The sequence below is a fragment of the Thunnus thynnus genome, chromosome 5, assembly GCF_963924715.1.
Source record: "Thunnus thynnus chromosome 5, fThuThy2.1, whole genome shotgun sequence".
In the NCBI taxonomy this organism is placed as follows: Eukaryota; Metazoa; Chordata; class Actinopteri; order Scombriformes; family Scombridae; genus Thunnus; species Thunnus thynnus.
In genome coordinates, this window is record NC_089521.1 from 31651055 (window position 1) to 31665196 (window position 14142).

The 14142-nt window shown below is 41.1% G+C and overlaps 2 protein-coding genes across 3 annotated transcripts in view; one reads left to right on the forward strand and one right to left on the reverse strand.

Annotated features, from left to right (window-relative positions):
• Positions 1-275: 275 nt before the first annotated feature.
• LOC137183853 (gamma-crystallin M2-like) lies at positions 276-3379 on the forward strand. Its single transcript, XM_067591134.1, has 3 exons — positions 276-372; positions 2643-2885; positions 3053-3379. Exons 1-3 carry the CDS (start codon positions 292-294, stop codon positions 3329-3331), a joined length of 603 nt encoding a protein of 200 aa, XP_067447235.1. The 5' UTR covers positions 276-291; the 3' UTR covers positions 3332-3379.
• A 963-nt stretch (positions 3380-4342) lies between these two features.
• Positions 4343-14142, reverse strand: part of LOC137183577 (sodium channel protein type 4 subunit alpha B-like) — a 35023-nt gene continuing 25223 nt past the window's right edge. The window contains exons 24-31 of one of the 2 annotated variants that reach the window (XM_067590732.1): positions 14080-14133; positions 12842-12976; positions 12527-12634; positions 10958-11228; positions 9614-10235; positions 8207-8351; positions 7658-7729; positions 4343-6520 (exon numbers count right to left, since the gene is read on the reverse strand). In XM_067590732.1, coding sequence (XP_067446833.1) covers positions 6347-6520; positions 7658-7729; positions 8207-8351; positions 9614-10235; positions 10958-11228; positions 12527-12634; positions 12842-12976; positions 14080-14133 — 1581 coding nt within the window. In that variant the 3' untranslated portion in view covers positions 4343-6346. Of the gene's footprint in view, positions 6521-7657; positions 7730-8206; positions 8352-9613; positions 10236-10957; positions 11232-12526; positions 12635-12841; positions 12977-14079; positions 14134-14142 lie in introns of both variants that reach the window. The other variant, XM_067590730.1, reaches the window with a different exon arrangement.

The window sequence follows — 14142 nt, forward strand, 5'->3', positions numbered from 1 at the left end:
GGGGGTCAAACGGGTCAACAATGAGCAGCTAATGCTGGAGGCCTCATACAGGCCTACAGGGAACAAGGGGAGAGATGCGGGTATGACACACAACAAAGGTCCCTTGTCATACTCAAACCAGGGATGTTGCAGTTATGTGGCATGCACAGTAACCATTCAACTACCGGCTGCTCCGTCACGGTCATTGTCAACCATTTCAAAGAGGGCTTTGTGCGTCTCTGCTGACTCGACGCTCTGAAACATAAAGCAGCCCGACGCTCAGGTGTATAAAAGCTGTGAGCTCAGACAGGTATGGAGCACACCAACGACCAACATCAACACAACCAACAGCACATGAACATGTCCACCACCGAGATGAACATGATGGGCAAGGTAAGTCCCAGAATGCATCACTTCTAAACATTATTCTAAAAAAAAACACACACACACAAAGGTAGAGTAAGGTCAGCTGGGAAACACAAGTCTGAAGGCTTCTGATGACTTTGATCAGTATTGATGCTGATACTCACCTGATCAGGCTGATAAGGTTATTACAGTATCGCAGCGTGTTTACGTGATCGATCGGCTCCACACGGTGAGGTTTTATACTCTGAGACTCTGAAAACACGTAACTGCTTTTCAGTTTCAGTTTTCACACAACTGCTTTAAACTATGGAGATACATGTTTTTATCCGACAGCAGCGACATTTAAATGGAAATAATTCAGGTGATGTTTAATTTTATTGGTCAAAAATTTAAAAACAATTTCAAAGTCAAGTGAATAACGTGTCTAAATTAATTAAACATTAGTGTCTTTTGATCACAGCAGCTCAGCTCGTTTACAGACAAATAATTCAACATATATGAAGTTTCTAATAACAGAGAATCATGACTTTAAAGCTGCAACTAAAGATTATTCTTCATTAATTAATTAATTAATTGTTAAAGTTGATAAAACATTAGAAAATAGTGGGGAAATGACTTGTTGGTTTAAACTCATTTAACTTCTCTTCTTTTAATAAATATCTCAGAAACTTATTTACTTTTAATTCTTAAAATACAACTCTATCGTTCTGTTGAAAATTATCAGACACAACAGAGAAATAAAACATTTTATTGGTCAAATATGTGCTCATTTAAAAAACTTTATTTCCTGACATTTAAAAAAAAAAAAAAGTTTAAAAATGTAGTTTTTATAAAACCAGTAAAGCAATAACAAAAACACAATTATTAAATAATGAATAATATTTCTATTATAATCATGTAAAGTATATAAATACAACATAAAAGGCTCCGTGAATAAACCTGAAGTTAAAATGAGAACTGGGACAGCAGGACTGTGGAGCAGCAGATCTAAATATCATAATTCAATGTTGGAGACTAAAAAAAAACATTTATAAGTGAGAAAGAAAATACTGACAAAACATAATTAGATTTCTGAGCTGTCGGAGAGAAAATACTACTTTAAACCATTTCATGTAATGACCAGCTACTGGTTTTACTGGTCAGACTCTGAGACTTCAAGTTCTGCCTGAACTCACAAACATTTTGTGAAACTTTATAACACATAAGATTTACAGTTAATTTCACTGTTTGTCTGCTGTAATGAAATACTTATAAGTTCCTGCTAGTATTTGTAATAATGTTTAGTTTAATAGTGTAAAGTGTTCTTTTATTTATACTTTCTACTCTTTCATTATACAGTAAGAACTGTTGGTACAACATTTACAGAAATACTTAATAATAGAAGTATTTATTGGAACCTGAACCTGCTGGTTTATAGTGTTTTGCTGACAGTGATTCAGACAGAACAGCGACCTCTGCTGGTTGAATGTATGGATTAAATATAATAGAGTTCACAGTGAGATTGATTGATGACACTGATTTTAAATTTATATTGTTAAAACAAACTATCTATCATGAACACTGACTTTAATAATAACCAGAGTCTGAATATAAAGTTGACAAACTGTTTAAATACATTAATTATTAAGTCGATCAGTTTATCACAGTCAATAAAAATCCACAGCAAAGTAAATAATCAGCACAATCATATTTAACTAAAGAAAAGGCCAAAACAAGACGAGACAAAGAAAACATGAAACAAAATCCTAAAAATGTGCAGATGTGACCGGTTCAGTTTCACAGCTGTGAACACAGCAGAGTTTAATCTTCAACTGTCAGTTGACACCCTTTTTAAACATTAAAAACACCAAACAGCCAAACGTCAACATCTGCTTGTTCTTTCTACAGGTGAAAATTAAGAATCAAGTTATCAGTATACATATTGAACCCTGTTTTAACTGCACAAACACAGCAACAGATGCTAAGTGTCATTCTCTCAGCCAATCACATCACTGCTCTCATAGCTCTGAAACAGCTTGTGTCACAATCACAGTTAAATGTGAAAACGACATAAACGCACATCATCAACAAATGTGCAGCCAAAGACAGATGGAGGAGGTTGACTGGCAGGCTGGACCAAAAGGGCGACCACAGCATCCTGCAGAGCCATGTAGCACCCTTTGGTCTAGTTGAACCCATAGTTGTCGAAGGGTTCATCCCTCAGCGAGTGCCGATTGTGCCTCTCCTATCTACTATCGCTTTACTCTATGTATATATCAGAGGTTCAGATTGATTATTTACTTCTGTCTCTGTCTCAGATCATCTTCTACGAGGACAAGAACTTCCAGGGTCGCTCCTATGAGTGCAGCAGCGACTGCGCCGACATGTCCTCCTACCTGAACAGGTGTCAGTCCTGCAGGGTGGAGAGAGGCTGCTTCATGGTGTACAACCGCACCAACTTCATGGGAAACCAGTACTTCCTGAGGAGGGGCGAGTACTCCGACTACGTGAGCATGGTTGGAATGACCGACTGCATCAAGTCCTGCCGCATGATCCCCATGGTAAACCCCAAACCCCCGTCCCCATGACGATAACTACACATACTCACATATATTAGAAGGACATCAGTCCTTATTTGCACCTAAATTCACTCCAGAGACACTCCATCATGTGTTCTACTGACACCGACTGATTATTGATCACTGATGAGTGTCTCCATGTGTTGCAGCACCGTGGATCTTTCAGGATTAAGATCTACGAGAGGGAGAACTTCGAGGGCCAGATGAACGAGCTGACCGAGGACTGCGAGGACATCCTGGATCGTTTTGGCATGTCCACCTGCCTGTCCTGTAACGTGATGGAGGGACACTGGCTGATGTACGAGCAGCCCCAGTACAGAGGCAGGATGGTGTACATGAAGCCCGGAGAGTACAGGAACTTCATGAACATCGGCATGGGCAACATGAGGTTCATGAGCATGAGGCGCATCATCGACTCTTATTATTAGAGTCACCTTTAAACTCTGAAAATATCAATAAAGTACTTTTTGTGTTAAGATTTACTGTGTGTTCTGTTGGATTTGAAGCTGTTGTGCTAATTAGCAGCAAACACAAAGTGTGGTTGAGGCTGATGGGATTAGTTTTGCAGGTATTTGATCATAAAAACCAAAGCCACAGTAGCACCATCCACCCTGCCAGCTCCATTAGTTTATCGCCCTTCTCCTGTCTCTCCTGTATTACGCCAGTGGATTCTAACTGGTAATTATGTAGATTTAGCCCAGCTCCTTCAACCATCCGTTACTGAAACTAGCCAGCCCAAGACTAACTTTGGTTCAGTGCAGCTCCGCCACCCATTACCTTTAAGGTCAAAGGACTTAAGTCCTGAATTGCTCTTACATTTCTCCCTTGACATTGCCTAATGCTTTGGAGGGAAGGGTTTTTACACTTACCATGTTCACTTTACTAACCAGACAGCTGGCTGGATACAGCATTTTAACCAGGGAACATACTGGGGCGCCTTGACTCTGAACTTTACTGCCGGCATCTTTGTGCGGAGCCCCCTCCCACCCCGCCACAGCATGCACAGTCACTGCTCCACCATCTCGATCTCTTCCTCACACAACAGCCACAGTTTATCACCATTCGCACCCTGACCTCCCATCATCCCTTGGCCCATGGTCAATGTCCCTGTGCCGAAGGGAGCTGGCAAACAGGGAAGGCCAAATCCTCTACCAGGGAAGCAGGATGTTGTGCAACAACTTCAACCACTTGGGCTGCACTCTCTTTCTGAGTGCCACCTCCTGCACATCTGCTCCTTCTGCAGAGGTGCTGGTGCCAGAAGTATCTGCTCCTACAATCCAACAGCACCTGCAGACTGACTGTCACAGCATCTCAGCACACACACCCGTTAGGGTAAATGTCCTTGTCCCTGCTCTACAAAACCATCCAGATAGATAGTTCATTCACTTTCACTTTGATCATTAGAGACATTCAGCAGTTAGAATAAAAGCCAAACAAAATCTATAGAAATGCATTTATTTCAGATATAAAGGGAATACAGCAAAACATTACAGCATCATAATTACAGTGCATATGATTGTATATGTATATATATATATACACTGTATATAGTACCATAAAAAAAAAGAAAAAGTAATTATAATAACACAGTGGTGGTAGGAGGTTTTGGCAGAGTGGTGTGAAATAAACATGAAAACACACACACAAGGTTACATAACTGCTACTTCTTCTTTCAACGTCTTACATACATAAACTCTGTTTTACGGCTTTTGTCTAAACTCGTAGCTGCTGAGAAGTTATCCTCATGGTGAGCAGAGTTGCCGTAAAACAACAAATCTGCACATTTAGCAGTGACAAAAATGTAAACCGTAATACTCTGAAGGTTTAAAATCACAGACAGACAACAGAATTTACACAGTAAGCATCTTTTGTATCTAAGGAATGTTTTGGTTAAATACATGTTTTACATTGTAGGTACATGTTGTTAATAATCAATCAATCAGTTCAATAGACATGTTAAAGGTTAGTGATGTTAGATTGTAGTTAACATATTCCCAGTCTGACTGGAGGATGCAGCATGTTTGTGTGACTCGTATTCATATTAACACATGGCTTGACTTTAAGCATATTTAAACTCATATGCTGTTTCATGCTAACGTTACCAAACATTACTGGGAGACACACAGGTCATCTCTCACTACTTGCATAGGTAACTTAATCAGGATGAACTGGTTAGTTGACTGGGACCAATAGATATTTATAAAGTTGAGTATTTTTAGTGGATATAAATGGATTAATTGACACTGATGGTTAAATCAAATTGTATCTGATAAAATGATGAAAAAAGAAAGATAAATGACAGCTTGAGTATTTTCTTCCAAAAGTAGTATTAAAGCAACTGTCAGGAAGAAAAATAGTTTTTGAGAATAAAGTCAAATAAAGTTGTAATATTTCAAATTTTAAAAAGATAATAAGAAATGTGGTGATATTCAGAGAATAAAGTTGTAAAATTTTTAGTTAAGTCTACAGATTTTGATACTAAGTTGAAATATTTGGAGGAGAAACAAAATATTTTGATAAAAAAGGGTATATAAATGGTTTGTTCAGGTGTCAAAGATGAACAAACATGTTTCAGTTTGATCTGTTTGTCTTTGTAATGATTTTATATTCTGGATCTATATCAGAGTCATTTGATTGTCATGAAATTCTGTAGAAACATTCATGTTCCCCTCAAGATGAACTGTAATAACTTTGATCCTCTGACATTTCATCCGTCGCCATCATCTGGTCGACATTTCATTTTATCCGATACTTTGGTTTATGATCAAATACACCTGCAAGATTAATGACATTCCCATCAGCCTCAGCTGTACAACACAGTGAACATAGTAAACATTATACCTGCTAAAACATCAGCATGTTAGCATTAAGCATAGCATAGTAACTGTCGTCATCGTCGTCAGCGAGTTTTTTCTTGTTGACAGAGTTTAAATGTGTGTTGGTGTTCATATTTGTATTTGCGTGTGCCGCATCAGCACACTACTGTCTGTTCCATCTCCTCATGAAGTTATGGAGCGCGTTATGGAGGGAAAACTCCTCCAGACAGCGCTTCTCCGCAGACTTGGTGTTGTTTTACAGGGCTACTTATGTCTGCCTTAAAGACTGAAGTCAGGGAACAAAAGTCCGAGTGCGCAGTTATTACCAAAGATTACATGAAAGACTGAAACATGATTGGCTGTTGCCCTACTACTACTACTCTGCAATATGTGCACTGATATGTATCTGTGGATATTTTAAGAAGATATACAAAGCTATGAGGTGATCAGTGTAAACAGACTCTGGACTACCTGTACTGTATGAATCGTCAGAGTCATTGATGTTTAGGATCAATCCATCGATCAGTTATCTGTCCGACCGCTGACGCGACAGACATGTGAGTCAGGCGAGGAGGAAACAGGAGAGTGAAACATGTTAGACATCAGAAGATAGACTCCCTCAGGTTCTCATCTGGCGGGCTCGATCTCCGTCTCTTTGCCGTCTCCGTTCAGCTGACTGATTTGTCCCTCTGTCCCTTCTCTGGTCGCCAGCCTCCATTTCCTGTACGCTCTCTGGATGACCGCAGCCGCCACCTCTTCCTGTTTCCTGCGCAGGGTGCTGCTGATTGGTTCATACGACACCTACAGGTCACAATAATAATCAATAACGATTGATTACCTCAAGCAAAGGACATTGGTTTGTTTTGGTTTTAGAAGTGAGGGCTGTATGAACTCTACTAGAAATCACTTTTAATTTCCTTTATAGATTTTTGATACTTTTCTTTTAGGAAAACATCAACTGTAAATATAAATACAGAATAAATTATTATTTTAGCCAACAAAACATAGTTGACAGGACCTGTGTTTAGCCCTGAGTAATGTCTACAGGTATTCCTGCAAGCTAAACTCAGGACTAAAATGCTATTTTCTTAAACTTATTATAGGACCGATTCAAAATTTTTCAAGTCTTTGTTAAAACAACAGTCAGGAGCACAAATGAACGTTGAAACCTATTTTTCTTGCTGTAATCATTCCTCCTGTTCATACTGACCATTAGAAGATCCCTTCATAATGAACTTACAATGGAAGTGATGGAGGGCAAAATCCACAGTCCTCCTTCTGTGCAACAAATGTATTTAAAAAGTTTATCTGAAGCTAATATGAAGCTTCAGCGTCCAAATGAGTCAAATCAAGTAGATATCTTTCAACGTTACAGTCTGTTTAGTGTCAAAGTCCCTCTTTTTGTTACTATACTTCCACCTGCAGCTCAACAGGGAAACACTGTCTGAGGAAACACAAAGAGGGAATTTGATGCTAAAAAGACTGTAAATGTGTCAGATATCCACTTGATATGACTAACTCAGACTGCTGAAGCCTCATATAAGCTTCACATCTACTTTTAAATGACTGTGTGGACACACTGTGGATTTTGGCCTCCATCACTTCCATTGAAAGCACATTTGAAGGATCTTTTAATATCCAGTATGAACAGGAGGAATGATTACAGCGAGGAAAACCTCTTTCACTGTTCATACGGACACCTGAAGTTTGATGCTTTGCCACTCATGGAAACTATTTTAATGGAAAATAAGAAATCATTTGTAAAAAAAAAACAACCACAGACTGCAGAACTACACAACAATTCTGACGAGTTAAATAATAAAATGTTAAACATAAATGCAAAAGTGAAATTGAACTGCAGAGAATCACATGAAAGACAGTTTACATGCGTACGGTTAAACTAAGGCGAGAATAGAATTGAAAAGAATAGTGTAAAACCTGGGACGTGTTTTTGAACTTTTCCTCCATGTTGGCTTTGAGAGCGTCCACCTGTCCTGAATCACCAAACACCTGCACACATATAAAGTATAATATAATTTCATAGACAGTGTGTGAAATACAGGGGGTCTCGGGAGGGTCTGGGATTTTATGTAATTATTGAAATCTTTGATCATTTTTAAAATAAAAAAATATATATTGCAGCCAGCGTGAGCGTACTTAGCTCTGCATATTTAAAATAGACAATAAAAAATGTGAATGTGAACTAATTCATACTGTATACAGAATAAAAGTCCTTTATTTCCTTTATCTTGATGAAAAAATGTAAGAAGTCATTTTCAAAGTCCTTAAACAGTGTGTACATCAAAGAGCAAACAAATAAATAGACCAATAAAAAACGCAGCAGTGCTTGTTCTTGTATAGCTACTTGGATCTAGTGGATCATGTGGGCCTATTCTGCAGCACCGGACCCCCCGACTGTCACAGAGTATTTTGCACATAGAGTAGAGTAGAATATAAAATGACAGAATAGTCCTCAGGTGGAGTTACCCGGGCTGTGAGGGCCAGCAGGATGTCCAGGTAGTAGATCTTGTCTCCAGGGAGCAGAGGCAGATCCATGTGGATCAGTTTCATGGTGTTTGGTTTGGGAATCCTCAGAGGATCCTTCAGAGTGTCGCAGAACTCTGACAGCTTACTGTGGAGCACAGGAGAGACCACAAGAGAGCATTAGAGACCGTTAGAGTCCATCAGAGACATAAGACACATAAGAAACTTTATTGTCAACAAAATTTTGTGCAGCAACCATCAGACAACAGCCGCAGCCTCCTGATCCGCTGTAAGGTAGAGCAGGTCGTCCACTAACCGCAAGTTGGTGGTTCTTCCTGTCCATGTGTCGAAGTAAATGGTAAATGGACTGTATTTGCAAAGTGCCTTTCTGGTCTTCCGACTACTCAAAGTGCTTTTTACACTATGAGTCACATTGACCCATTCACATACATTCATACGCTGATGGCAGGGCCTACCATACAAGGTCCCAATCTGCCTATCAGAGGGAGACCATCAGAGACTGTTAGAGTCCACTAGACACCATTAGTGAACAGTAGAGGCTGTCAGAGTCCATTAGAAACCATTAGAGTCCACTGTTTCGACTTTGTGAAAGCTCCATAAAGCTCCAGACAGGATGAACATCACAGGGAGAGGTTGGGAATGAAATATAATCTGTGCTCCTCGGTAATGGAACTCATGGTTTTGAGCGGCATTTTAATCATGGGGGAAATAACAGGATGTGGTCTGTAATAGACACGTGAACATTCAGCAGGATGAAGCTAAAAGCCTCCCCGGGGAGTGGGTGGGGGGGGGGGGGGGGCAGAGAGTTGAAGGTGGGGCAAAGATACTGTGAGATGTGAAGAAGAGTCAAAAATCATCTTCCTTCTGCATCATAACTCAGTTGAATCTGAACAAACAGACATCAAACATTTTAAATGTTGATATCATTCAGTGTGACTTACATTTATCTATCATTATCTCCAATGTCCATAAACAATAAACCTCCATGAATCCACTTAGAAATCAAAGAAAAAAAAAAGGCTTCAGAACTTGCCTGAGAGTCATCACATTTTTAAGTTTTCTTCCGGCTGATATGTTGGTGTTAGCATGTTTCCTGCTATCAGATTAACTTCCTTCTTTTTCATACAAAAGTCAGATTTCACACTGAGCTGATAAAATGCAGTAGACAGAAAAACAAAACTGAGAGATCCAATTTAAAATACAAGAACGTCGCTCCGGATGGGATTTAAATTACAGGAGGAGCACAAATACAGTCCACAGAGTCCGTCTGAGTTTCAGTGAGACTGTTAGAGCTTTATTCTCCTGTACTGTATGTAAGGAAGGAAGAAGGGAAGGAAGGAAGGAAGGAAAGGAAGAAGGAAGGAATGAAAAAATGGAGTCTGGACTCACCTGTACTGTATGCACTGTGAATCATCGGGGTCGAACGTCTTCCAGGTGTTATAAAACATCTGGAGGTCGTCCTCACTCAGAGGCTCGGTGCTGTCCTCTGCGTTCATGTCAAAGATCTCCAGGATGATGGCGATGTACATGCTGATCACCAGCAGCAAGGAGATGGCGGTGTAGGAGCTGAAGAAGACGACCCCCAGCATCGGATTGCCACAGTTACCTCTGACCGAGGTTCCCGGGTTTTCGATACCTGGGTCGCAGTCTGGAGGCGTGACCATGATGGGATAGAGCAGACCGCCCCATCCAGTCCCCGTGGTGATGATGAACATACACGTCATGCTGCTCCAAATCATCTCAAAGTTAATCAGGTCGTCTATCATGGCCGCCTTCTTCACGTAGGCGAAGTTTGACATGCCGAAGACGGAGAAGGTGAACATGATGATGAAGAGGAGGAGGCCAATGTTGAAGAGGGCAGGAAGTGCCATCACCAGAGCCCCGAACAGCGACCGGATCCCCTCAGTTCCAGGGATGAGAGAGAGGATACGCAAGACACGAACCAATCGGATCACAGAAAACAGAGCGGGTGATCCCAAATAATGTTCCATGAAGTCAGCTAAGAAGAGGCCTGAAGGGATGGAAGAAGGGAAGGAGGGATGGAAGGAAGGATCGAGGGAAGGAAGGAATCAATGAAATAGGGAAGTAAAGGAGTAAGAATGGAAAGAAAGAAAGAAGAAAGGAAGAAAGGAGGGAAGGAAGGAAAGGGGGAAGGAAGGAAGGAAAGGAAAGGAGGAAGGAAGGAATAAGGGAAGGAGGAAGGAAGAAATGAGGGAAGGAAGAAAAGAAGGAGAGAAGGAAGGAGGGAAAGAAGGAAGGAAGGAATGAGGGAAGGAAGGAAAGAAGAAAGGAAGAAAGGAAGAAAGGAGGGAAGGAAGGATGGGAGGAAGGAGGGAAAGAAGGGAGGAAAGGAGGGAGAGGAAGGAAGGAGGAAAGGAAGGAAAGAAGGAAGGAAGGAAATGAGGAAACGAGGATGGAGAGAAGGAAGGAAGGAAATGAGGAGGGAAGGGAGGAAGGAAGGAAGGACGAAGGGAAGGATGAAAGGAGGGAAGGAAGAAAAAGAATAATTTTGAATTAAAATCTTTATTAAACCACAACAAAAAAACTCATTGCTGGATGCTCATTTATCATTAAGAGATGAATGATCCACTAATGTTGACGTCATTTTCACGCTAACCTTTTTACTACATTTTAAAGGGGAACTCCACTTATTTTACAGTCTCCAGATGTTAAATCTCTGCGCTACCCTTTTAATGCATCTGAATAAATCAAAGACGACATCACCAGTCTCACCTACGATGGACCCGATGACGAGCACAAAGTCCAAGATGTTCCAGGCGTCCCTGAAGTAGCGCCGCCCGAAAGCGATGATCTTCAGAATGCTCTCTATGGTGAAGATTACGATCAAGATGAAATGGATCCAATACAGGATCAACGTTTTCTCCATGTTCTGGTCGTCAGTCTCCACCATCAGAGCCACCACGCTGATGCAGATTATCACAAACATGAAGATCTCGAAACAAGGTCTGATCACCAGGTCGAAGACGCAAGCCTGGACCTTATTCTGCTGAGACAGAAATACAAAAAGAAGGGATGATGCAGGAAGGAAAGAAGGAAGAAGGGCATGATAGAATGAAGGAATGATGGAAGGAAGGAAAGAAGAGGGGAGGGAAAGGAGGAAGGAAGGAGGAAGAGAAGAGGGAAGGGAGGCATGAAGGAAGGAAGGAATGAAGGCATGATGGATGGAGGGAAGGAAAGAAGGAGGAGAAGAAGAAAAGGAGGAGGGAAGAAAGTAAAGGAGGAAGGAAGGAGGAAAGGAAAGAGGTAAAGAAAGAGAGGACAAAGGAAGGAAAGAAGGAGGGAAGGAAGGAAAGAAGGAGAGGAGGAAGGAAGGGAGGATGGAAGGAAAAGAAGAGGGAATGAATGAAGGAAGGAAGGAATGATGGAAGGAAAGAAAGAGGTGAGGAAGAAAAGGAGGATGGAAGAAAGTAAAGGAGGAAGGAAGAGGGAAAGGAGGGAAGGAAGGAAGGAAGGAAAAGAAGGAAGGAAAGACAGAAGAAAGGAATGGTGGAATGAAGGAAAGAAGGAAGGAAGGAGGGAGAGAAGAGTGAAGGAAGGAATGAATGAAGGAAGAAATGATGGAAGGAAGGATGATGATGATGGAAGGAAAGAAAGAAGGAGGTGAGGAAGAAAAGGAGGATGGAAGAAAGTAAAGGAGGAAGGAAGGAGGAAAGGAAAGAAGGAAGGAAGGAAGGAAGGAAGGAAAGGAAGAAGAAAGGAGGGGAGAAAGGAAGGAGGGAAGGAAGGAAGGTATGAAGGAATGATGGAAGGAAGGAAAGAAGGAAAGAGAGAGGGAAGAAAGGAAGGAGGGAAGGAAGGAGGGTTACGTTGTGTATCAGGGAGTGTCAGTACGTAGCCACAGCCCTGCTGTCTTTCATGGTTAACGTTACCATCGTGAGCCCTTATATTGTTCAACTGTGATTACAGCTCAGTTATTGACAAGCCTACATGTTGTGTTTACTGCCACAGAAGAAGAAAACATCTCTCGTTCATGTGCGGTGTTGCCTTTCTGCATCTCTAATCAGACCTGCTAATACTACCAGCAGCTCTGTGTGAGAGACACAAACCGAGGCTACAGTTAGCCAGTGTTGTGATATTTCTACTTGGTGCGGCGGCTGATACATGAACTAGACCTCAGAGTCTAATACTTACACCTCGTCCTAAATGCTGGACCAAAAGAGCATCACTTTGATTATTTCTGAACGGTTAAGGAGACTCTTGACGCAGCCCTGGTGTCACCTGAACGTCACACCTGCACGTGTCTGTTCTGGACAGAGTTGGACAGGAAGTCAGCGAACCCACCTGAGGTCGTGGAACAGGTGTCTGAGGTTTGTTGTTGAAAAATCGTTTTTTCTTGATCCTGTAAAGGTTCTTCTGTCCCTCCGTTAAGAAAACATGTTTCCCTCCAAAGTAAAGACGAGAACAGAAACACAGTCAGCTGACAGAAACAGGAGAACCCAACATCAACATCTGAACTTTAACCTAAACAGACAACACCTGAACGTCACATCCATCTGAGCTTTTGGCATGGTTACCACCCAATTATGTAATCTGAGCTGTTGGCATGGTAACCACCCAATTATATCTCTGTCTGTCTGCCAGTGAGTAGAAACATATCTTGTGTCTCAGCTGGTTGATCGTGTTGATGAAGCCTCTGATGAAGAAGTTGAAGACGAAGAAGGAGGTAATGATGAAGCCGATGAAGTACAGGTACATGTACAGGTTTTTTTCGTACCCTGGCTGAGATTCCACCTACACAAACGCACACAGATATACACATATACATAGTATAAGTATCAGTACCAGTAACAGTAGTATCACAAGTAGCAGTGTCAGTATTAGTACCAGTACCAGTAGTATTACCAGTACCAGTGTCAGTATTAGTATTAGTAGATGTACCAGTATAAGTATCAGTATCAGTAGTATTACCAGTACCAGTGTCAGTATTAGTATTAGTAGAAGTACCAGTATCAGTATCAGTAGTATTACCAGTACCAGTGTCAGTATTAGTATTAGTAGAAGTACCAGTATCAGTATCAGTAGTATCACAAGTAGCAGTGTCAGTATTAGTCAAGTACCAGTACTAGTCCCAGTACCAGCATCAGAAGTATTATCAGTACCAGTGTCAGTATTTGTAGTAGTGCCACTGTAAGTACCAATACCAATATCAGTATCAGTATCAGTAGCAGTACTAGTGCCAATATAAGCACCAGTACCAGTTTCAGTAGCAGTAGCAGTATCAGTAGCAGTACTGGTGTTGGTATTGGTACCAGGACCAGTAGCAGTAGCAGTACCAGTATCAGTATTAGTAGAAGTACCAGTACCAGTATTAGTAACAGTAGAAGTAGTAGTAACTACAGCAGTACCAGTATCAGTAGTATTACTAGTACCAGTGTCAGTATTAGTAGAAGTACCAGTATCAGTATTGGTAGCAGCAGCAGTAGCAATTGTATTACCGGTACTAGTGTGAGTATTAGTTGAAGTACCAGTAGCAGTAGCAGTAGCAGTACCAGTATCAGTAGTATTACCAGTACCAGTACCAGTATTAGTAACAGTAGAAGTAGTAGTAACTACAGCAGTACCAGTATCAGTATCAGTAGTATTACTAGTACCAGTGTCAGTATTAGTAGAAGTACCAGTATCAGTATTGGTAGCAGCAGCAGTAGCAATTGTATTACCGGTACTAGTGTGAGTATTAGTTGAAGTACCAGCAGCAGTAGCAGTAGTATTACCAGTACCAGTGACAGTATTAGTTGAAGTACCAGTAGCAGTAGCAGTAGTATTACCAGTACAGTGTGAGTATTAGTTAAAGTACCAGTACCAGTACCAGTAGCAGTACCAGTAGGTGCACTGACCTCTGTGGAGTCCACAGCTGCGTACATGATGTCCATAGCGCCTTTAAATGTAACCTGACAGAG

Excerpts from the sequence above, each read along its gene's own strand:
- LOC137183853 (XM_067591134.1), top strand. The coding sequence starts at position 292 with ATGGAGCACACCAACGACCAACATCAACACAACCAACAGCACATGAAC. Across the intron at positions 373-2,642 it reads AGATGAACATGATGGGCAAG|ATCATCTTCTACGAGGACAA; the intron begins GTAAGTCCCAGA and ends TCTCTGTCTCAG. Across the intron at positions 2,886-3,052 it reads CCTGCCGCATGATCCCCATG|CACCGTGGATCTTTCAGGAT; the intron begins GTAAACCCCAAA and ends CATGTGTTGCAG.